The sequence below is a fragment of the Pinus tabuliformis genome, chromosome 7 (genome assembly GCF_031772625.1).
Source record: "Pinus tabuliformis cultivar Carrire ecotype Pingquan chromosome 7, CPIR1, whole genome shotgun sequence".
Taxonomy (NCBI): Eukaryota; Viridiplantae; Streptophyta; class Pinopsida; order Pinales; family Pinaceae; genus Pinus; species Pinus tabuliformis.
Window position 1 is genome coordinate 1,654,711,825 of NC_142293.1, and position 25,440 is coordinate 1,654,737,264.

At 36.6% G+C, this 25,440-nt stretch overlaps 1 protein-coding gene across 1 annotated transcript; it reads right to left on the minus strand.

Annotated features, from left to right (window-relative positions):
• Positions 1-15,533: 15,533 nt before the first annotated feature.
• LOC149254802 (peroxisomal fatty acid beta-oxidation multifunctional protein-like) lies at positions 15,534-25,234 on the minus strand. The gene is given in 18 exon segments (XM_089460227.1): positions 15,534-16,068; positions 16,233-16,371; positions 16,488-16,636; positions 17,122-17,243; positions 17,407-17,528; positions 17,696-17,950; positions 18,099-18,262; positions 18,458-18,579; positions 18,752-18,926; positions 19,026-19,112; positions 19,646-19,948; positions 20,248-20,303; positions 21,274-21,355; positions 21,460-21,527; positions 22,121-22,177; positions 22,284-22,346; positions 22,574-22,645; positions 24,903-25,234. Coding segments are annotated over 18 exon segments (2,172 nt in total). The 5' UTR covers positions 24,997-25,234; the 3' UTR covers positions 15,534-16,026.
• Between the last annotated feature and the right edge of the window lie 206 nt (positions 25,235-25,440).

Below are 25,440 nucleotides of genomic sequence, written 5' to 3' on the forward strand. Positions count from 1 at the left end.
TTGGAATGTACATGTTGTCTGCTTTAGAGAATGCTAAAATCAAGAAGTAGGTGTAGGAGTTGCTCGAGAAGGGCTTCATTAGGCCTAGCACATCACCATGTGGGTCACTAATCATTTTGGTGAGAAAGAAAGATGGCTCGTGGAGAATGTGCACTGATTACTGAGCACTGAATAAGATAACAATAAAAAATCGTTATCCCCTTCCTTGCATAGATGATATTTTAGATCAATTGAAGGAAGCTGTTTATTTCAACAAGCTGGATTTGAACAGTGGATACCATCAGGTCAAAGTTGCAAAGCAAGACGCATGGAAGACTGCTTTCAAAACAAAGCAGGCATTGTATGAATGGCTGGTTATGCCTTTTGGCTTAACTAATGCTCTTGCTACTTTCATGAGATTAATGAATGATGTACTCAAACCTTTTCTTGATGATTTTGTTATTGTGCATCTGGATGACATTCTGATTTTTAGTAAAACATGGGAAGAACATTTAAAGCATGTTAAGTAGACATTAGATGTTTTGAAAAGAGAAAAAATTTATGTCAAACTCTTAAAAAGTGAATTTGGCAAAACATCTCTAAACTACTTGGGTCATATTATAGGGGGAGCTAGATTGAAAATAGATCCCTCTAAAGTGGCAGTCATTGTGAACTGGCCTAACCCAGGTCTGCTACAGAAGTAACAAGCTTCTTAGGAGCAGCATAATATTGGACGAAGTTCATTTCTAACTTTTCCTCAATTGCAGCTCCCTTACATGCTTTAACAGGATTGAATAAGGTGTTTCAGTGGGGAGGCAAACATTAGAAAGCCTTCGACACCTTGAAGGAGAAAATTAGTACAACACCTGTACTAGCACTGCCAAATTTACAAAGACCATTTGAGATCCAAACTGATGCCAGTGGCTATGCCATGGGAGCAGTGTTGACACAGCACGATAAACCCATATGTTATCATTCTGAGACTTTTAATCCTGCAGTAGTTAACTATCCTACATATGATAAAGAATGGTATGCATTAGTTCAGAGTGTGAAAAAGTGGAAACATTACTTAATGGGAAAAGAGACAATAATACAAACTGATCATTAACCACTTCAATACCTACACTCCCAAACTAAGTTGCAGCAATCAAGACATTATAGATGGATGGGTTTTCTACAACAGTTTCATTTAGTCGTCAGATATAAAAAGGGCATACATAACAAGGTTGTAGACATGTTATCTAGACTGATTATAAATGCATCTACCATACTTAAGCATAATTCAATGCTACATGAAAGCTACATTGAACAATATGCTCAGGAAATGGACTTTAAAGATGTATATGCAACTTTGAGTCAAGGCAAAAGAGTAGAAGAATTGGACTATCATGTGAAGGACCAACTCTTATATCATTGTGGGAAACTCTGCATTCCACAAACTGAGAGGATAAAGATAATTAGGGAAGCACACACTTCTCTGTTATCAAGTCACTTTGGGGTAAGTAAAACAGTTGCACAACTGCAAAGATTCTGCTATTGGCCGAAAATGAATGAGACTGTTTCTAGATATGTAAGAGGGTGTGCTATGTGTGCTAAAAGCAAGCCCATCAATAGAAAACTAGGCTTGTACACTCCATTTTCAATTCCTTCTCACCCTTGGGAAAGTGTTTCCATGGATTTTGTTGGAGGACTGCCTAAATCTAGGAAAGGTCATGATTATTTATATGTTGTTGTGGATAGGTTCAGCAAAATGTGTATTTTGATACCTTGAAATAAACAGATTACAACTGAATAGACTGTAAAATTGTTCTTTGAACATGTATGGGTTCATTTTGGATTACCCACTTCCATTGTATCTGATCGAGACACCCGATTTGTGGGGAAGTTTTGGTCTAGTCTGTGGGAACTGATGGACACCAAATTGAAGAAAAGCACAACTTTTCATCCACAAACAGATGGCCAGACAGAAGTAGTAAATAGGACAGTGATCCAGTTACTGAGAGGATATTGCAGAAAACATCCTAAGCTTTGGGATGAACACTTGTGTTATGTGCAGCATGCTTACAACAGAGCCAAGCACTCTTCTACATAGAGATCTCCTTTTGAGACCTATTTTGGTTTGACACCAAGGTCTCCTTTAGATTTTGTCTTTGGTAAAGATACCATGGTTGATGGACACAGTGATGTGGACAAGGCAACTAGGTTCATTGAACAGATCCAGGAGATCCACCAGGCAGTATAGGAACAGCTGGAAAAGAGCCAGGCCAAGTACAAGGCTAGGCATGATAAGCATCGGATGGAGCATATTTTTCAAGTTGGAGACCAAGTCTAGCTGTATATCAGCAAGGATAGGATGCAAGGTGAAGGTAAAAGGCTAAATCCTATCAAGTATGGACCCTTTAGGATACTTGAGAAGATTGGTGAAAATTCTTTTCACCTCGATCTACCAGCTTAGATGCACATCTACTCTGTCGTAAATGTAGATTGTTTGAGATTGTTTGAACCTTCAATGATTGAGGACCCTAAAGAGCAAAGTCAATTGCCTTTTATTGATGACCTGCTACCTGAATATCTTAATGAATTCCAGGAAGACACAGTGCTGGACAGGAAGGTGAGGACAACGCGTAGGGGAGATGTTGACTACCTCGGGATTGGGCTCAAAGGTTTGAAGCCAAGCAGTGCAAAGTGGATTGAGATTGGACAAGTGAGAAAAAAATACCCTCACTTAGTTGATGCTTGAAAAGCAACTTTTGGTGGTCCAAAAGCTTTTTTCAATGGGAAGGCCGTGATCCGAATTGGATCCATAAAAGACTGTCAAAGAACCATGGCTGTATCAGGTCGAGACAAATCACTAAGAATTCCAAAATAGTGATCAAAAACACCCTGAACCAGTGGCAATGGCATCCAACGTGGAACAACAAGGACCTCGGTCAAAGCGAGCTGCCCAAGGCCCATGGAGACTGCGCAGGAAGTCAAAGTAGCCCCTAGGAGCCCTGAATCAGGAAAATAAGGAGGTTTTGATGTTCGCTGGGTGAACAGGGCCATAATGGAAAAGCTTGAGCACTTGGACGCATGGGGGAGCCGAAGAACCATGGGCAGAAAAGGTAAAAGCGCTAAAAGTACGAAGGCAGGACCCGCTCTCTAGAAAACCAATGGTATTGATCGGGATGCCCTTAAACTATAAGAGGTTTTGGAGGAGAGCGGAGCAAATCCATTTATCGATCGATGCGTGGTAAGCAGAGGTGAGAGAAAACCACCGTTGATGACACGCTATCAGTCGAGCAAGTCAATCGCGTGAAAAATGAGTATGGCGTTAGATCTGGAGGCCCCAAATTCGACATCTAAGATCGCGCTTGATGGAGGAAGTGGAATCGACGAAGGAATAAGCTGCGATTTGTAAATATTTGGAATCCGTTTGATCACCATGGTGGAGGAAAGACCCATCCACAATGTAAGTGAAGAAATGAACTGACGAAGTAGGCTGGCATTGTTTAGAGGAGGACATGTGGCCACTCCCTGAGCGTTGATGATGACACCGAACAGGGAACTCCAAGTGCAGCTACAGAAGGTGAATCAAGAGAGGTGGAAGAGGAACTGAACATGCATTGGAACGAATGGCTAAAAGCCATGAATAGAGAAAGAAGACAGTTATCAAGAGGGACAGAATAGTCGAGAAACATTGAAAGAAGGCAGTAAAGCAAAAGCAGAAGAGACAGAGGGCCGAGCTGACAAAAGGCAGCATCGAGCACCAGAGAGCTTGAAGATTCAAGCCATCCCATAGGGGAATCTATCCAGACTGAGCACCACATTTGGCTCTTTCCACTGTAGACCAAAAGGTCACAGAGATGGTAGGAAGAATTCTGTGTACTCAAGTGGCTTGGGGAATCCAAGAACCACCCTGCCGAGAAAATCTGCTTCAAGAGAACTCATATTGAGTCCCTGTATTGGAATTTCTCTGCTTAAAGACACAATAAAATAAGGCCACCACTGAAATTTGGACTGGAGATGTAGCCCTGGAGAATAGGGTGAACTCCTTATTAAAATTTCTTGTGTCTTTGTTTTTGCTTACTGTATTTCTCTGCTGTCTTTCCATTTAAATGTCTGTGTATTGGCAATCTGATCAATCCATTGTTTCAATAACAGAGAACACACACCAGCACATGAGTCTGTAATACCTTCATTTCATAAATCTTTAAGTGATGTCACTCACAGGGTGAATATTATATCACCCCGACATCAAAATTGTTGGTGCAGAGCTGATCTACCATTCTCCTACCTGGATCCTATTTGTTTGAATCTGCAACTCACGCAGATCCTTTTGAATGGTGCTCAGCGCCTGCTATTGCTGCTACTGAAACTGCTGCAACATTTTTGTTGTGGTATCTCGTACCTTGTCTCCTATCTCGTCTAGGTTGTCGTATGTCAAAGTAATTGGATCCAGTGATGGCTTAGTCACCTTTGATTTCTTTTGCAACCCTTCCTATCCTTGTTCCCTGTACCTTTTAACCTAGAATGGAGTGCTCTCTTGCTCCTCCTGACCACCATCGCCCTACTCTAACGTCTCCTCCTCCTTTTTTTGGGGCGACGGAGACTTTTCACTGTGCTTGGAGCCACACTCTTCCTATTCAGCATGCTGCTTCACGGCACGCTCTGCTTCCACCCGAGCCTTCTCCTTGACCTCTTTTTTCCGCTTCTCAGCCAATTGATGGACCTTCTGCTTGGCTGCTTCCTTCTTCTTCTTCCCAGACTTGGTAGTACCTGCGGCCATATCGGATGGAGAATTCCAATCTATCGTCCAATGCTTGATGACCTCCTCAATAGCATCATTTGTAATGAGGTAAGGTAGGTCAAACAATTTTTGTTGCGGATCCTTTCGTGCTTGGATGTATACACAATGGAAGTCAGCTTTGAACTTCACATACCTTGAAAGGTGTTCAAACATGGTAGGTGATAACCGCGGCTTCTAGTTCATGGCCATGCGAATGCTCGCCTCCATCAGCACTCGAAAGACTTTAGTCTGTGTGGCATGTGCGGCATCCTTTGTTTCCTAGAGGGATGCAAACTGTGCAGCCTTCGACAAATCCTTATCCATAGGAGGAAACTCATTGTCCTCCAACAGATCCCACACAATGAGCACAATGGAGAGAAACAACCATGAATAATGGAATGTTTTACTCTCGTCATGCGCCTCTTGACAATTCGCGAGGAACCTGCTACAAAGGTAGCGCACCCAGTTGAACTGTACACCCTCCGCACACTGGCTAGCCAAAAAAATCATTGGCGCTGGAACCTCGTCCGCGTGATATTTTCTCATAACTTTGCCCGCAAGCATATGTGTGGAAATATTTACCACGGGGTCAGTGATTGAGGTAATAGTGTACCCACGCAGCTTCTTCTCGAGCTTGAATTTGTCCTTCATTTTCCCTGTGAGGTCACGCTTGCTCGTCTTTCCGCTAAACTCCTTGGTTGGATTCAACCCTAAGTGCGGCAACAATGTGATCTGATGGATCAACATGACGGGATGAAGATGCCTGTGAAGATGAAGGTGATGGTGGAGATGGTGGAGGTTTACCTCCATTTCCATTACCTCCTCCTCCTGAAGAACCTTCTCCTTTCGGAGGGTTGGAGCTTTCATCCTACGGTCTTGTATTCCTCTCTTCATAGAGGACTTTCACCATCTTTGTCATGTAAAAGAAAGCCTTCCTAAAAACCTTATCATCCTCTAACATATTTGCAGGCTCTCCTTCATATGACATGCTTGCTGAAGCTTCAATTGCAATTTGAGGTAGAACTGGTGGTGGAGATTGTGGCAATATTTCTCTCCTTATCTTTGTCCCAACTTCAAGACCTTCAACCAGCTTTCCTTCTCCTCTTTTGAGCTTCAACCTTGTAAGCATCACATTCACTTGCAAACAGATAAATCCTCCTTGCATAAAGGAAACCAAGAGCTCTGATACCAAACTTGATCTAAATGTAAAAATTAGTTTTGTTGTGCTAATTCCTCTTCAGAATATGTAAAAGTGCTTAAGGATTCATGAGTTTTTGAGTGTTTTTATGTAAATTTCATGTACTATTTAACATAAAAAATCACTGAACAACAACATACAACATACAAGAACATCATCAAAATAGTATCACAACAACACATGATGAAAGATTTCACCCCTCTTGGGCTACGTCTCCTTGGTCCAGCTTCCAATGGATTGGCCCTCTCTATTATGCTCAAAAGTGTGAATACATCAGTTTACATTGCTCAAACAGCTCTAAAACCTATTACAGTGGCTCTAGAATTTCCAAAAATGTCTATCTAGCCTCTTTCTGCTCCTGAATTGGTCAAAAATTGAAGAATTGATGGCTTCCCTTAGCTCTTGCACTATTTTCTCTACAATTTCCCTAAAATTTGACACCATCCTACAAATTCACCTCCAATTCCGCTAATCGAGCGCCGATATGCCATAAAACTAATCACAAAAACATTGATAAAAATGCAAGAACTGAATACATAACAAAAATATGGAGAGAGAGAGAGAGAGAGAACTGGAGAAGAAGGATTCCATTAAAAAAAACTATTACATGCAATAAGGCTAATTTTGGGACCTCTCCTTCCCGACCTTCACTCTCTTCCTATTTCTTTCTTATACTAAGGTGTGTCGCTGATGGAATCAACTTTAATTAGGTTTGACTCTATCAATTACATATCTATCAAGTTCTCTCTTTTATTTATTTAATTTGTTCTATGTGGTTCACACACCCAGGGGATCAGTGACCACTAATTCCATGGAATATTTTTACCAGGTAGATCCACCTGAAAGGATCAGTTCCTGACAGCTCAACCATGAAGTCAAACCCTAAGGTTGTCGAAATAATATACTTGTGACCTCTCAATAGAAAATGTGTTTTAATGGCAGGGACTCAACCAATTGAGTTAACCCTTTGGGTTATCTATCAAGTATCTTTTACATAAAAAAAAAAAAAAATTATGACTTATACATATGAACTTAAACTATAAGCCCCCCTAAGATTCATATGGCTCCTCCCTCCTTAGAAAATGATGGTCCCCATCATTCACCCATGTTGAGAAAAGAGGGACCCCATTATGTTTAATGTACCATCATAATTAAAACCTATTGTGAGTCAATAAAGAGAACAATTTTGTGTGGTTAACACATAACCATGCGTTTGTGGATGACCCACAACCATCATGATTACAATGTGCCAAATTCCAATGAAGAGAAGGGTTTTGTGTGGTTAATCCATAATTGTGGATTTGTAGATGAACCATAATAAAGTTGACAATGGTAAGCTTGGATAAATATTTTTTTTGGTTTACCCGTAATCGTGTGTTTGTGGATGACCTATAACCCCTTTTTTTTGGAAATTTCCTGTCGTTACAACTTTGTTGATAACTTTTGTTACATGTGATGAAACTAAATTCCGTCTTAAGAACCATTTGAGGTATTGAATATACCATTCCATTGATATAATATATGTGCCTTGTAATAATCTGTGGAGTGAGAAAATCATTCCTAAAACTTAAGGTATGTGCGGTCACATAGCTTTACAGACATGTATGACTTCAGTGGATGATATCTCTCAAACCAAAAAACAAAATCAAATTCCGTAAAAAAACAATTTGAGCTAATGGAAAATCCTTTAAAATGAGCTATCATACACCCTTTGAAATTATTTGCAGAGGTCTTGGAAAGTACAAAAATTTGGTTGAAGATTGCTACCTTGTGTTACATCCATGGTTGTGCTTCTATGGCGGCGATACCATTGTGGGGAAGTTGAAAAATGGTTGAAATGAGGTTGTCTAAGCTTATAGATGCTTCATATATATTTTTTAAGCTATGGTATGGTTATATAAATATGTTATAATAGTGGAGCAAGAACACCAACAGTAGAGGGTCAAAAATGATGCCAAGGGTTTATATAGTAACATGGCTTGTTGTAGAGGTCATGGAACCTCCGTGGGAAGCATGGAAACCCAAAAAAGTTCTAAAATGTTGCAAACCAATGGATGTAGTGAATCCATGTAAGAGTGATCTTACAGTGGTGGATGACAATATGAGGGAAGAACACCATGTAATACTTGTGGACCAACTGTGATACTATATATAGCTCAGTAAATGGACTCGAAAAGTGCCAAAAGGAGGTTTGAGATTGCTGCAAACCTTTGAAACAGAAACATGCTTCAAACCCTAGTTCCCATGGATTGCTAACATTCTTTGATACCAATGATCTGGATCTTGGGAGGCTAAGATCTAGAAGTCTTGAATATCGAGAGAGAAGGAGAGAAAACATATAGATTTTCCATGAAATTGATCACAAGAACATTGATAAAAATGCATTAATTGAATACATCACAAAAATATGAAGAGAGAGAGAGAGAGGAAATTGGAGGAAGGTTTCATTAAGAAGAACCATTACATGCAATGAGGCCAATTTGGGACCTCTCCTTCTCGACCTTCACTCTCTTCCTATTGATTTCTTATAAAGTGTGTTGTTGACAAAGTCAACTTCAATTAGATTTGACTTTGTTAGTTACTTATCTATCAAGTTCCATTTTACATAAAAATTACTTTATGAGTTATGAATATGAACTTAGACTATAAGCCCCCCTATGATTTGGATCATCTTGCCTATTCTTTCTTCTTAATAGGCTCAAAGATATATTTTTGAGGTTTACATGCACTCCCAAGGAAAATGTATGTCGCCGTGTTGGAACCTATTGTTACATTGCATATTGTATGAGGTTGCATTTTGTGATTTCATCACATTAATGGAGATTTTCTATTGGTTCCTTGGAGGTCTTTGTCATGGGGGAGTCTTAGTTGGATGATTGAGGGCACACTTAACTCTAGATGGATTAACACTAATTTATGTCCCCTTCTCTTATGACGTTGCTATGGTGGGACGATTGATGTTGCTATGGTGGGAAATTGATGTTGCTTTTGCGGTATTTGCCTAGTTGATTTAACTTTAAGATGTGACATTTAATAGACATCACCTAGGGGAAATGTGTTTCATGATGTTATTACCCTCATTAATATGTTATTTCGTAATTTGAGTTAGAAGTGGGTGTACTAAATATGATTTCATGGTAATCTAACATTTTCTGAAGGTTGGAAGATGACTTCTGATGTAATAATCCCTTGATGGCGGCACATGGTTGGTTAGAATTTATGTTTTGTTGTTATGATGGTGGGGTTTTGCAAAGGAGCTCATTTTTATTTACATGGTCCAACACTTCATTACAATGCACCCTTCATTGGCACACATGTTCATGGTGATTTAATTAGTTGGTGACTATTTGGAGTGAAAATGTGCTTTTATTTCATCATTAACCTTTGTGCACAAATGTTGAGGTTAATTTAATTGCTCAATGTTTGAGGTTAATAGCTTGGGTGCCCTACTTCATTGGTTTCCTTTTCACACATGAAGGGTTTAGATGAAATTGGTTGAGACTTTCTAGTGGCGTGTCCCACTTCTTGGGAACAATGTCTAAGGCATGTGAGATTTTATTTATTTCTTGTATAAGTTGGCATGCTTCTCTAAGGTGCCCTCTTGTGAGTTAATAGGACATCTTTATGACATGTTTATGAAGGAGTATTTTATTAATCAATTTTGACCACCTTGGCACATTTTCCTAGGATACATTTCATTAGAGAGCATTTTATTATTTTTTAGGAGTTGAGGTAGTGACATGGCACACTCTTCTATGATGCACCTCTCCTAGGTGCTCTCTCATATGACATGGATATTTCAGCAACACCTAACATCTTTCGACCTTCATTGGGGAGTGTCACCAGTTCTTTGACTTGAACATATATTATCTTATTTAAAGTGGTTATGGAGGGCATTTATTGGGAGGCATGTGGCATACTCGAAGGACCATGCATGTAGCTTTTGCATACATTACATGGTCTTGCTAATATTTTTTAGTATATCCTTAGGATGATGCCCTTGTGGAGACATTTATTGTTATTCTTAGAGATTCTAATTTTTTATTTCCTGGAGTTTTGACATGTTCAAACCCTAATTCACCCCTATCTCTTTGGATCTTTTTTTTTGGAGATGGTCCACTTGCTATTTTGGGTTTTTACTACTTTATTTTGTGGAACAATCCATCTACATTCATCCATGGAGATGGTTAACTCAAGATTCACATGTGGATTGGTTACATGCCTCATTTAGACCCTTGCTACTTCTGAAGGTTGGTCATGGAGCATTCTACTAGAAGGGAGATTTTATCATTTTATCTCTCATGCTTCTTGGATGTTGCACCTTGCAATCTTTTTTTAGTAGACCCTTGTGCATATCCTCTTAAGTTTGACATTATTTTACTATATTTTGCATGCATCCATCTTGGAAGATGAATTTCATGTGAACAACATGCATGTTGACCTAGTTTTCATGCTTATTTTTTGTTATATGCCTTCTCTTCCAAACTTTTGATGTAGTTTTTTCTTATTTTTGGAGGGCAAGTTATCTTTGAGATGATTGTGTCCATATCTTGTGACATAGTCAACTTGGGGAGAGATCCACCTACTCAAATATTTTATTATTTCTTTGGCTTGTCTTAGAGTTTGTTAGAAGGATAATATTCTTTTGTATAAGAGAAGAGACTCACAATCTTAATGATGAGCTTCATCTCCACTATAATGGTTGTTGAGAATTTGGTGATTGAAGAGCTCTGCCCCTTTAGGCTATGTTGTACATCATTTTGGCAAGCTTAATATAAAATTTGAAACATTGCATCCATTTTATGTGGGTTTTTATTTTTGCAATTATTTCACATGGTTAATTTGGTAGGAAAACCTGGTAATTAGTCTCAAAGATCTTCTGATGGAGCATCTCCTATTTAAATAACGTAATGTGAGGATTAAATCCACCTTATGTTTATTATTGGTGTATCATGTTTGCATCTAACAAACTAGGTTGTTTCTTGAACCAATATAACAACACCTTAATGGATATGTTTTACAAGCACCCCTAGCTCTTCAAGGATAATTTTCTGCATCAAATTTCAGCTAACTAATGCTGATTCGTGGCATGCATAACAATCCCTATTTACTTTACACATTCATACATCAACTCTCTTAGATCTATGCCTTTTTTACTCCATTTTTCCCAAGAATTGGTAGCCACCCATTTTTGGATTTTTCATCACCTTTTTATTCTCATAATATTCATATTTTCACCACTTTTACATCCATATGTTTTGTTGCGTTCTCACTCTTCATATTTTCACCGCGTTTACATCTATATGTTAGGATTGACTCTTCAAACATTACTTAAAACCCCACTCAACCCTTTAGTAATCCTATCAAAAACTCCGACCCCACTTGCCCAACCCACTCTATAGCCTTAATCTATAGCTTTAATAGTCTCATTAAAGGCCGCGTTAAATTGAACAAAAACCATCCCATAGAAATCCCACACCCCACTCCATAACCTTCATAAAAACCATCCCATAGAAATCCCACACCCCACACCCCACACCATAGCCTTCATAATCCCATCAAAGGTCCACCTACCACATAAGAAATAACTATCTACCAAAATGATAATAGATGCCTTTTCAAATTACTCAAAACTGGCCCTTCACACTTCATAGGGCTAATTTCTTTTTTTTTAATGGCTCAAAAGTAATCCATTAATGCTTAATACTTCACATCATTTAAAGTGCTAAGTAGTAAATGGTGCTAAGTTTTATTGTACTAATTAGTATGCATCATTGATGTTTACTGTAAAAAAATTTAAATGCCTCATAAGTAATCCTTTAATGCTTAGTACTTCACATCATTTAAGGTGCTAAGTTTTATTGCACTGCTTGGTATCCTAGAGTTCATTAATGCATCATAGCAGACAAAAAAAATGTTTTAAGATCTATTTTTTAATCGTTAATATATTTTGATTTTTATAATTAGTTTGTTGACTGTTATATAGTATTTAATAAAAGATAAAAAAAAAAAATTATTACTAAAATTTTTATTTACTTTGATTATTAAGCGGGTTATATTGTTTTTGTTTGTGGTTAAAACTTGATTTTCAATTAGTTTTGAAATTTCTAAATAGATTTTATAAAGTTTGTTTAAGTTTTGAAAAAAATAAATATAAAACTAAATATTTTAAAAATCAAAAATAAATTTGAACTTTTTTAATTTAAATTTCTATTTTCTGAAATGAAATGACTGATTTCATGGTGTTCAAAATTGAATTGTCAAGGGATGGAAAAATAATAATATTGCATGTCAGTGTCATAACATACATTTAATAAAAAATGCACTTATCAAATCTAAATATTTATGTTTAGTGATTTATTTTTACACTTCACTTTTTTAATATTTATTTTTACTATATAGCTTTACTAATAAAAATGTGTAAGACAATAAATATAGTCATTCATATATATATTATAATATTTTTAATTTTACAGTTTTTAATTTTTTAATTAATAAATAGATAATGAATTTAATATAAAATAAATAACAATATATTTTTTAGTGATAATATTCATTTAAATTAACTTATTTGCATAAACCATTTCGATTTCTTTTTAAATATAATTTATTTATAATCAATTTATTTAGATAATATTTAATTTATTTATTTTTTATGTTTTTTATATGAAAAATATTGATGTTGCATTTCAAAATTCATATATTTACAATTTTTATACATTTTTTTATATAATAATAATGATAATTTAATTTTTTAATTAATAAATGGATAATGAATTTAATATAAAATAAATAACAATATATCTTTTAGTGATAATATTCATTTAAATTAATTCATTTGCATAAACCATTTGGATTTCTTTTTAAATATAATTTATTTAGATAATATTTAATTATTTATTTTTTATGTTTTTTATATGAAAAACACTGATGTTACATTTCAAAATTTATATATTTACAATTTTTTATACACTTTTACATAATGATAATGATAATTTAATTTTAAGAGATATAAATATGATATTATATGTAAGGCTATTTTAAATTGAGTTTAAAATTACTAAGTAACATACCATAAATATACATAGTTTTGGAGGTTTTAACTCTAAACATTTAAATTATTCTAAATTGGCTAGCAATTACTTTTTGTATAAGAAAGAGGTACTAAGTAGCAACACTATGATAGAAAATAGAGAGAGTAGAGAAAGTGATTAAACACACAACACAAATCACACTCTTGTATTTTATTGATCTCAAGGGTTACATATTTATAGCGACACATCTAAATAGATATTACAACTCACAAAGGAAATTGACTACTTCTAGATTGACACCTAAGGACTCACAATAACAACTCACACATTACATGGAAGCATTACTTTCAACACCCTTCCTTAATGCTTACATGTAGAAAATATAAAAAAAAACCCACATTACAACAATAAATAAATCTGTCAGATTTGTCTAATATGGTCATCATCAACACCCACATCCACTCTGGAATCTCACAACACCGATCTTTCACCACCACATCTTCGAGCTATCGCTTGACCTCCATTTAAAACTTAACTGTCTTTGACCATCATTGATGAACTTTGTAGAATTGAGGCTTCTCAACCTCCTGAAGCGCAACATGTCAATTTTGACACTGAACCATCCTACCTGAAGCGCAACATGTCAATTTTGACACTGAACCATCCTACCTGAAGCGCAACATGTCAATTTTGACACTGAACCATCCTATAGAACTGTCGCCATTTGTGAACCTATAACCTTCCACAACCTTCATCAATTATCTAGGATAGCATTCTCCATACAAAATGTCTTCAGCAAACAATTCTACAACTTAAACTTATAACCTATACTAACCTCCCTGAACACAACATAACCTTATTAAGAACTACTTGTGACTAATACTCCCGAAGCACACGACGAGTCCTATAAAATAATTGACATGTTATTTGTGACTGTGCACTTATTTCTTCATTTTTACCTAAATAATTTTACAACCCAAACCACAAACATCAACAACCCAAACCTGAAAACTCTTGCTCCACCTCTTTATAATATACCAAACAACGACGCCCACATGAAAATAACCTTAACAAAATAAAGTTTTCACAAATCAAACTAATACAAGCAGCCAATTCATGCGGCTATCCACACGGGATTATTTCATGAGAATGAAAAGTAGGTATCCTAAATCGATATAGACAAGATCACTCTTTCTTCGACCGCCGAAACCTTGATGGGGATAAACGGAACAGGAACAATGATCATCCGAGCCGAGGCTAGCGATGGCACCGAGGGCAGGTCGGTTCTTAATTAATGGGTGCCCGAGCCTCTGTCTCTCTTCAACGGATTCAGTCAAGCTACTTCAATTCGCTCTCAACTCTGACTCAAGGACGCACGGGCACCTGCCCAACCGTATGAATTTGCAAAGGCACGCACAGTAGCAATGGCAGATAAATACCTCGTTCCAGATGTTATGTTTTTAGACGCAACGCTTTGGGATAACAGGTACGTTAAAAAAGTATGCCACCAGGATCGATGGTGTTCGCACAGATCAGTCAAGCTACTTCAATTCGCTCTCAACTCTGACTCAAGGACGCACGGGCACCTGCCCAACCGTACGAATTTGCAAAGGCACGCACAGTAGCAATGGCGGATAAATACCTCGTTCCAGATGTTATGTTTTTAGACGCAACGCTTTGGGATAACAGGTACGTTAAAAAAGTATGCCACCAGGATCGATGGTGTTCGCACAGATACTAATATCAAATCTGTTTAACAATATCTTAAAAAAAATGCTCCACAGAAGTCAATACCAAAAAGCCCGCCCGACCTGCAATGTATAGTTTCACAGGGAAAATTGTGAACGATTGCCTATGTGGAACTCCTCATAGCAAACGTTTCCGTCCCAAGAAAACAACAATTTCACACTTTGTTTCCTTCTCACAATCACGCCCAACAATTTTGCTTGGACTCAAGATCTACATCTAGAAATAAATCTAGACGCAAGAAATAAATAAATCTACACACAGAAGCACTGAAATCAAACACTCAATTAATCTATTTACATAAGATCAATAAAGTCAAGGCTCTTTCGCATCTTCCTGGCCCTCCCGTGAAGGAGTCAGGTCCCGTGAAGGAGTCAGGTCCGAACAGGCCCCGATACCAGGCCCTATACCATGTCAGAAAATAGAGAGAGTAATTAAACACATAACACATAACACAAATCACACTTGTTGTATAATATCCAGATCACTAACAACGACACATTTAAATAGCTATTAGAACTCACATCTATTACAACTCACATATAGGAAACTGACTACTTCTAAGGAAAGTGATTACTTCTAAATTAACACAACACTAGAAACTCACAATAACAGCTCACACATTACATGAAAGCGTTATTTCCAACACACTGCATATTACACCGGTTTGATTTGATCCGATAATAACAAGGAACTTAAAATTTATTCAAAAGCTAAAAAAAATTGTAAAGCAAGAGATCGCCGGCTCTAAATGGTACCCAACACCATATCAACCTTATAAGTAAATAAGAAAAGAAATAAAAAAAGCTTCACAGAAAATATTAGATCCATTTTTTATAACTTTTCTCAGCTCCAAATATCACTTTATTTTTTTTTTTCTATGTTAAGACTAAACTAAGCACCCACGGGGAATTGAACCGGTGACCTATCGCAAGGAGTGCCTTAACAGCGCACCCATTCACCGTCAATCCAAAGCCCCGTGGGCTTCCAAATATCACTTTATTAAAAGCTAATCATATCCATATTTTTTTGTGCATATGTGATTAAAAGTTGGATAAAAAGTTGGATATGTCCATGGGGAGCATCTCAAAACTCTTTCTACAACTATAAAAGTCTGAGAATGTATCTATTAAGAAAATTCTCAATCCCCTTCAGTCCGCTCCGGCACAAAATAAGCTTCGACCTTGCTCAGAGACTCAACCCACCTAGGAAAAGTAACTATATTACTGGCCAAGACTCTCGTGCGAAATGTTTTTCAACTTTGCTGCTTTGATAATAAAATGCTCTCGTGCATGTACATATTACAGGCGCGATCCAAAATTTTTGGCAGCAACTGGTGCACTCTGCATTGTGGCAATTAACAGTGAAAAAAATAAGTGAAAATGAAATTGTAAATATACACAGGTCAACTAGCGTATGGGACGGAGTAGCCTATATCTCATGCAACATTCCTTCGAAAAAAACACAACCGCGAGGAAAAAGGAAGAGTGTGTTAAACTGAACTAACCAAGGGAATGCCTCTTGCAGCTCGTTCTTGCAAATAAGCAGATGGTTTGAAAAGTCCACCATAGGATTCAGACCACTTCTTAAGACTAGAGTATATATGCCCTGCACCAACAGAATCTCCCCAAAAAACTATCCCGCCTCTGCAAACAACCAAATCAAGACGAACGGTAATCACATAGATGAACTGTTAACGACGAATGGTGAACTAAATAAAGGATGATGTTAAAATTATAAGTCACCAGGATGATTTACAGACCTGTATGCAGGGAAGCCCATCCCTAGGACAGATGAAACATCAAGATCTGATGCTTTAATCGCAATCCCTTCATCCAGGACCCGGCATGTCTCATTCACAACCGGGAAGAATATCATCTCCAATATTTCCCGGTCAGTGACAACAATAGGCTATCCCCATCGACAAAAATCAGAAGTTAGAAAGTAGAAAAACTATCCACTCTATTGAGTTTTTTTCCCCTACCCCTCCCCCTGGTCATACCAATAAGTGCTTACAAATTAATCTTGTCGAAACCAACATAAGATATTAGACTAAAGGTAAACATATACAATCCTTAATGTATTTTCTATATACAACCTATTAATTCCATTAATATTCAGCATAGCTTCAACCTATTAATTCCACATTACATTTTTCGCTAAGTTTTGCACTTAAAAAGAGCTTTGCATCTTAGAAGATTTGATCCCTCTCCACGTTTGGTAGATCTGGAGTCAAGATGGATCTATGTTCATTTAGTACCATTAGATCTATGTTGATTTGGTTTCATTGTAAAGGATATATGTTGATTTGGATCCATTTTGGTTTGGTTTCATGGTAAGGGATAAAAGAAAATGGTAGAAGCAAAAAAATCTCAATGAATAAATATCAAATCTACCTTTCCACCAGGCATTATTTTAGAAATTTTTCTTGCTTGTTCGACGATCTCTTTGACCTCAGGTGCTGGACGAGCTCTCCTCTTCTCATCATATATATAGTAGCCCTTACCATTCTTTTCCCCTGCCAAGTAAATAAGCAATTTAAAACAGCGGCCAAAGGAGGAGAGTGCTCAATTTCAGGAACAAAACTACAAATATATTCGTCTACAAGGAAAACTGACAAATTAGAAAATTAAAATGCACTATGATGCCAAGATAAATTTATCCATTAGATTGCCATTTACCAGCTCATTTATTTTCTATCATAAGTTCGGTTAGTGGTGTCTTGAAGGTTCGATCTCCAAAGGCTGTAACAAATTGCTTGCCAACCTCAATAGATACTTCATATCCAACAAGATCTTGCAATCTGCAGGTAATAAAAGAATTCCTTATCACTCTGCCGTGCAAGTAACAATTTGCTCTATATGGTTAAAATACCCAGGTCATTGTTTTCTCATTGACATAGAACTTTTTACTTTGCCAAAATATTTCTTACTCTAGATATGCACACAAGCACATGCTCTCAGAAGATACCTCAATGGACCCATTGGCATTCCAAAACTTGTGATGACTTTGTCTATTCTATAAATATCTACACCAAGAATTGCCAACATATGAGCCGATTGAGTGTATGGAAAGAACATTCGATTGACAGCAAAGCCGGTGCAATTTCCCACCACTATAGGGACTTTCTTTATATTCTTTCCAACATTTATAAGGTCAACAATAATCTGAGGTGAAGTTTTCTCTGTTCGAACAATTTCAAGGAGTGGCATCACATGCGCGGGACTGTTTCAAAAATAGTAAGTTAGAATACTAGAGATTGGATTGCAAGCAATTATTTGAAACAATTAGTAGAAATAATCAGTCAACTCAGGCATCAATGGGATACGCATCCATAAATATAGATAATTAGTAACAGTACCAGAACAATCACCTGAAAAAATGTGCCCCTACTATACGGTCTTGAACATGTGTTTTTGCACCAATGAGATTGAGATCAATCGTAGATGTATTAGAGGCTAAGATGCAGTGTGCAGGACAAATCTTTTCCAGGTCACTAAATATTTCTTGCTTCAAGGAAATTTTCTCTATTACAGCCTTCCAGAGAATATAAGAATTTATCAGAAATTTCCCTTCCAAACGGATAGGCGTATACAAATCTTCTATACATGTATAAAATATAATGCAATAAAACATCTAGTAGCATGTGCTAACCTCTATCACCATATCTACATCACTAGATTCTGCATAATCTACAACTATAGAATAAAACAGTTGGTAGCATGTGCTAACCTCTATCACCATATCGACATTCCTGAATTCTGCATAATCTACAACTCCCGTGACCAGAGACATAGTCTTCTCAAATTTTTCTTGTGTCATGCTTCCTTTCTTTACACGACTCTTCAGGTTTGCTGCGATAAGCGCAAAAATTGGTCACATGTTAGACAATAGAGCACAAAATGAAGAAGAAATATTGCAAATTAAAACAGACAGTAAGGAAATATGAAGCGGGAGAATGAATGACAATAGAAATGGAAAAATCAAAATCAAGCAGAAAAGAAGGTAGGTTCAAAAAAAGCATACCTGAAATTCTATTGATACCTTGCTGGAGAAAACCAGCATTTACCTCCTTCAGAACGACTGGAATATTACTGAGAACAAGAGATGTAGCTATACCTGAACCCATTAACCCTCCACCAAGAACTGCTACTTTTTTAATTTGTCTTGGTTTTAGCCCTAAGTCAGTCACTCCGGGAACCTACAATGGTATGAAACAGATTTTTCATTGCATTCTGCTAAAAGGCACATTAAAGAGACTCAAAAGATATTTTGCACAAGCACAACAGTATTCAATTACCTTTGTAGTTGCTCGCTGGCCAAAGAAGAAGTGTACCAGCCCTTTTGCAGTGTCTGAGAGAACAATATCATAAAATCCCTTTTCTTCCTGCACTAGCGAAAAAAAGACATGAAAATGGCATATCCTTTTGAGCGGTTCTTGTAATGCAAATCTCCCTAAGCTCAAGCATGTAGAAAACCTTAAAATGAGTTTAAGGTTGCCAAATTAAAAACATAGCATATACATATAACAAGAAACATTCTACATCAAATATATAGTTTATCAAAATTTTGAAATGGATGAAAGAATTAATCCTTTTAATATGGTATCTAACAAACGTAATAAAAGAAAAAAAGGAAAAAGATTCGTTAAGTAATTGACCTATGTTTGTTTATCAAAATTCGATCCAGATACAAGAATTGAACAAATGAAGGTGTCCTTCAACACCATACAAAAGATTTCCTTAGAATTATCACACATTATGAGAGAATTGTAAGATAATACAACAGATTAAAAATTCGTCGAGTACAGAACCTTCAATGAACTGAATTCGAAAATTACAATCAGAGATAGCTGCTCAATGATCCCAAGTAATAAAGAATTTGCATATTTCAATTGCGTCATGTGAACAAAATACATACCTTGAGAACTCCTGCCAGGCCTCCTGCTACAATACCCTCCTCGATAACATCTAAGCAGAGTTGGGGATGTGGCAGATTTGGGGCAGTCTTTATTGCCTGAGCCCTTGCAAATTTCAGAATTTCACGTGCTTCCCCTAGTGACTCAATTTTATCGGTCCTTTTTAGACTAATTATCCAGGGTCTCCGCCGTTCTGCAATATCTAAAGCCCACATTCGTGCTGTGGCCATCAACTCTCCCGGAGATACAATTGCGTCAATTAAACCTAGTTTACTCCCCTCCTCTGACATGATCGATTTTGATAACTGGTCATAACAAACAAAATATTCCAGCAGATGGTTCATTAACTTCATCAAAATCCATCAATATTATTTCATTTGGTCGGTTCTACCTTTTACAACTTTCCAAGCTCATGCAATAGAGATATCATAAACTTGTCAGAAAGTTATATTGACTTCAAAATGAACCCAACCATGCAGGGATAAGGATCTGAACATATACAGCAGATATAGGAAAACTAGGGTCAAATTAATCAGGATCAACTTAAAGAAAGCATTATGGATCAATCCATACACAAAAAATTCAGAGAGGAATATGAACTTACCAGCATCATTTCAACCGCCTTTTGAAGCCCTACAAGACGAGGAAGGCGCTGCGTACCTTTGCAAAACATGATTATCCAATTAGCTGATCTGAATATTCAAATTCCAGTTAAAGAATTGAAAATAGCATAAACAAACATGGCATGCCAGAAAAACAACACGGATGCCTTACGAAATGATGCAAAGAAGGAATAAAGTTGTCTGTAAGCTATTCTTGCTTACAGGTTGCAAGGAAAAAATAAGCGACTGACAGAATGTATAGTCTAGATCGAAGAGTGTTTCTAGCTAAAGACAAGGCACCTTGGATGTGCACTGCATATCAAGACAATCATCGAACCTGACTAAACAAAATAAAAATTACAATACCTATATTACATATCAAAGAGATCAACGTCAAAATTATTGTCTCCAGCTGGACTAGTAAGGAATTGTAAATGCAACAACATCAGTTGATATGTTAAATTCAGAGTGCTCATGTACAAGAAGATGTCGTTCAGCTTAAAAACATACTTTTAAGTCTTAAGAATAGTTATCAACGTGCTAAAGTTTTGGGAGTGGAATTTGCTGAGGGTCTTCTCTCATTTACCAATGCTCCTACACAACTAGGATGGCAAATCAGCTGTTAAAGACCATGCAGTACATCTTGGAATGAAATAAATACACGCAGTCTACATGTTCATTAGACTTCACTAATGTGAAATAATCTAGGTACTGGATTTGAAGTCGGCTGCTGGGGCTCTGTTGTCCTTGCCTCTTATTTTATGGGAAAAAAAAAGAATAATGAAAAAGGCAAAACAGGAAACTGATAAACCTCAATCGTTGATAACTTAATTGCACGGTTGCAAATTTAATGTGTAAAAATTGTCGATACAATTCCTATTTCCAACAACACTTGTGATTTTCTTCAGCACTGGAAACAAATCATTACCTATTTTCCAGATAAATCATAGTAAGATTAAAATTGGCTATACCACAGTATGAAGTCAGCCCTGCTGAGACACAGATAAATGTACATTGAGAAATCTTACCTCCAAATCCTGGAATAATCCCAAGTTGAAGTTCTGGCAACCCAAGCTGCGCTTTTGGGGTTGAAATACGAGCATGACAAGACTGCGTAAATTAAATAAATCCATCATAACTCAAAACATGTAAGTTCCCAAATTTCCCCTTACAAAACATAAAATTACAAGAGATGGACAAGCATTGCCACATACCATTGCTAATTCTAATCCACCACCAAGCGCAAGCCCTTGAATAGCAGCTACGGAAGGTTTCTTAGCCTCTACAACAGCACCAAAAAAGTTAAGGCCAAAAAGGTCAGAGTCAGAAAAAGGTTCCATCCTAAAAACACATAGAATCCTTTTCCAAACTTTCAGGGGTGCCTAAACATCCATCAAAATCTTAACTTTTTTAAGCTAACAATATCAACATATCCAGCTAAGTATTACAATACAGGAAAACAAGTAGAATCCTTTACCAATACATTGAGGAGTTCCTAACTATGCTATAAGAATGCTACTTTTAACTGTACCATCAAATCCAACTATACATTACAATAAGCCTAGGTATCCATATTTTGGCACATTCCTAGAAAAGCTCAAAATGTCAAGGGTATGATAATGTTTCGCTTTATAGTATTCAAATAACATATGAAAAATAACGATCCAGCAAAATGCCTCTTACAAGAATTGGTAATGTTTTTTGAAATGACAAATCAAAGTAAAAGCAACATTCCTCTATCTTATACATTATTTGTGGATTTGTTAATAGCTAACATTCCCGAGATACAGTACCCCCACTTCAGCCATACATATCACTGACAACTTGCAACTTTAGTGAAAACAAAAAAAAGAAACATATATAACAAACGCCTACCTTCAATAGTATTGATCATAAGATCAACAGAAACTCTACCCAAATGCGACAAGTTCCCTGCTAGATACACAGTTACAGAGAATTGAATATGAGCAAACATGGAAACCTTTGAAACAATCTGCAACAGAATTTCAATTTTGTATGAAAACTTAGTTAGGCATACCAGTCCGTTGTACTTCCTGGAGAACGTTGATGTCAAAACCACCTGAGAATTTGCCTCCATTGCCTAACAATGCCAAAACAGAGACAGAGACATGAAATCATCTCGATTTTTGAACAGAAGCATTTACATCTCTCTCTATATATATGAATATATACAAAGATTTATAACACCATTGAACATTTAGTACAGTTTCCATCCCTTCTGCAAACTGCATTCGTATCACTATCACTATTATAATCAAACAATCCTTCAAAATTAGATTGCAACCGACAACTTCAAAACATGCATACCAGTGACAACAATGGCCTTCACATCATTTCTCCTCATTGCTTCGTCATATTTTTCTTTCAGGCCTGCAAGAACTGTAAATAAAACCAATTGAATGGTTACTACAGATATTAAGTTAAATGATAACACATATGCTAATCCATTACTTACACCAAGATATCAACACACAAATGCGTATGTCATTAAGCCTTCTTTTTCAATGAACATAAAATTATGACGTAGTCAACTACTTACTGGACAGTAATATGATGAATTTGGTAAGGTTGACCTATGATTTGGAATTGGGATGTGCAAGGTTCACCGATAAAGTTTGTTCTTGAAATTTATTACAACGATGAATGGTTCTATGTTATGATGATCCTGTTAATGCTAATCTACAATCTAGAATCTGCATTACGAGATTCCCTAATGGAAAGAGCTCTTTCTTGAAATTAATTATCACAATTAAGGGTTCAACCAATTAGTAATATGTATTTGTTCTAGATATCACTATAGCTTTTACGCTATGCATTCCACATTATGTATTTCTCGTAATCAACTATGCTTTTATTGCAAGACTTGAATATCCTTTCTTTCCATAGGCTTATCAGCATATTTCATTACTCATTTTCACAACAAAGAATGTCCGAGATAGTTCTCATTTTTCTAACTATGCTCATAATCTTTAATCTCAAAATCACATCTCTGTATGCGAAGGTGTCATCAGGCTGACCTGATTTTATTTTTGTACTCTCTTTTCTCATTAACAAGACTTCAGGGTCCCATATTTTTTTTAACACCTCCTTCTAAAGATTCTTTAAAAGCTGATAGTTTTCATTAACTTGCAGCTCAATCTCAGGATTAGATCAAGTAAGCATCCATAAAAATGAAGATGACTCTGACAAGAGTAGACTCCTCGATTACTTAAGCTTTGCCCCCTCTTTATCCAAAATTTGCCACAAAAAGTGAGAATTCAATACAACTTCTACAATGTAATGCTAGTTTGGCCAAAAAGCAGCTTCTTCAGAAAAACAAAGAAGCATGAGAAATTTAAAGAATGTCGCCAGACTATTCTAATTCGTCAAAGTCAAATTTCCAAGTTCGACTCTGTTCTTTGAGGAAACCAAATCTAACTTGAACCCGAATCATATATTCAGACTCAAGGTCAAAGGCGAGTCAAACTGATTCAATAAGTTCCGACTTTCAAGTGATGTTTCAGACTTTGCCATCTCTATATAAAAGACAGAGAGAACCCAAAAAGACACTCGTTGTGTTTGTTTTTCTAACCTAATTCGACAGCAGCCAACCAACAAACCTGTGTCACCTATCGAAAATCCATAGCATTTCAAGTATGTGTGTGTATATATAAAATCTAAAATGAGTTATCTTTAATATTCACGTTTTATAACTGTCATAAATACTTGTATTAATCAAAAACATATTTTCTCCCCCGAACGTATTTATTCCTTTGTTGAGCTATGGTCTAGAGGTCGAGACAGGGGAGCCACCACAATAACAACCCAGGTTCAAACCGCAGCTGGAATAGAGCACCACTCATGTGTATGAATCGGCGAAGATTGATAACACCCGCATTAATAGAGCCTTTATGGGATGAAGTTGGGATTTATAGCTCCCAACAGACCATAAAAAAGTGTTTACCCCTGCCCAGAAAAAGTAAATTTAGTGTATCTTTTACTTTCCCAAATCAATTTACAAGTTTTTCCCGAGTTCGAATTAACTCTTGATATTGGGCATTTACAATTCGTACTCGAAGTCGAGATTGATCGCTTTGACAATTTAATTTCCAAACTGTTGGGCTTTGGCCAAGCCATTCTCAGAGTCAAGTCTGGTAACTTCAAAAATATTGTGCCAAATTTCCATAATTGTCATTTTAAAATTTATGTAGAGTTGTAAAAACTTCTAAGCCAAATTTAAATAAAATAAGTTAATTTTCTTTCCTTAAAATTATCCCTCTCCCGGATCGTGCTAGGATTTTCAAAATGAAGTTTCCAGAATCTGCAGACCTCTTTATACCAATCTGAATTCGACACCAAATAATTTATCTTTTCTATCAGAAAATCAACATTTTATCTCACAAACAAGTTTCCAGTAGATTTGACGATTAAACCTAGCTTTTACTAGAATGAAAACGAAAATAGCATAAAATATGTAATAATTAATACTAAAAAAACAGCAATTAAAACCCTTTTAAACTTAAAACATCATGAAAACAAACATCTGATCCTTACAACAAGCATCGTTAAAACCCTCAAATACATAAAAATTTCAGTTTCAGCTCAGATCCTATGATTTCTATTTTCATTTTTGTGAAAAATCATTCCGAGCCCTTACCTGTTACTGCCAGAGCATTGACCGGCGGATTGGTCATCTTGATTATGGCAACTCCATCGGCTCCAACCTCCATGGTCACTTCCACCTTCACCATGATTCCCAACACACACCTCGACTGTAAAACAATTTAATTCCAGGAGCCCAATTAAGCCTTCCAAACACATAAACGAAGAGAATACAGTCGGCCCCTTCCCCGATCTCAGAAAATAGCGGAGAATATATAGCGGAGAAGATCCCCTTGATCTCAGAAAATCCCAACGATTTTTTGGGAGTCGGATGTCCTTATCTACTCAATCATACTCAACTTCTGCTCCGTCCTTCCTTATCGATGAATTTCTTACGTTTTCCTATGAAATGACGTCAATTCAGTTGTGATGTGGAAGATTCCCCTGACACCTCAGAATGCTCTTGCGCCAAAACACCGAAACTTCACTCATTCCTAATTAAAATAGCTTTATTCATATTAAAAATATAATTATTAATTTGCGGATGGTAGCGTGTTGATTTCCATTTGTGTTAGTTTTCTCTGCCTCTGTGT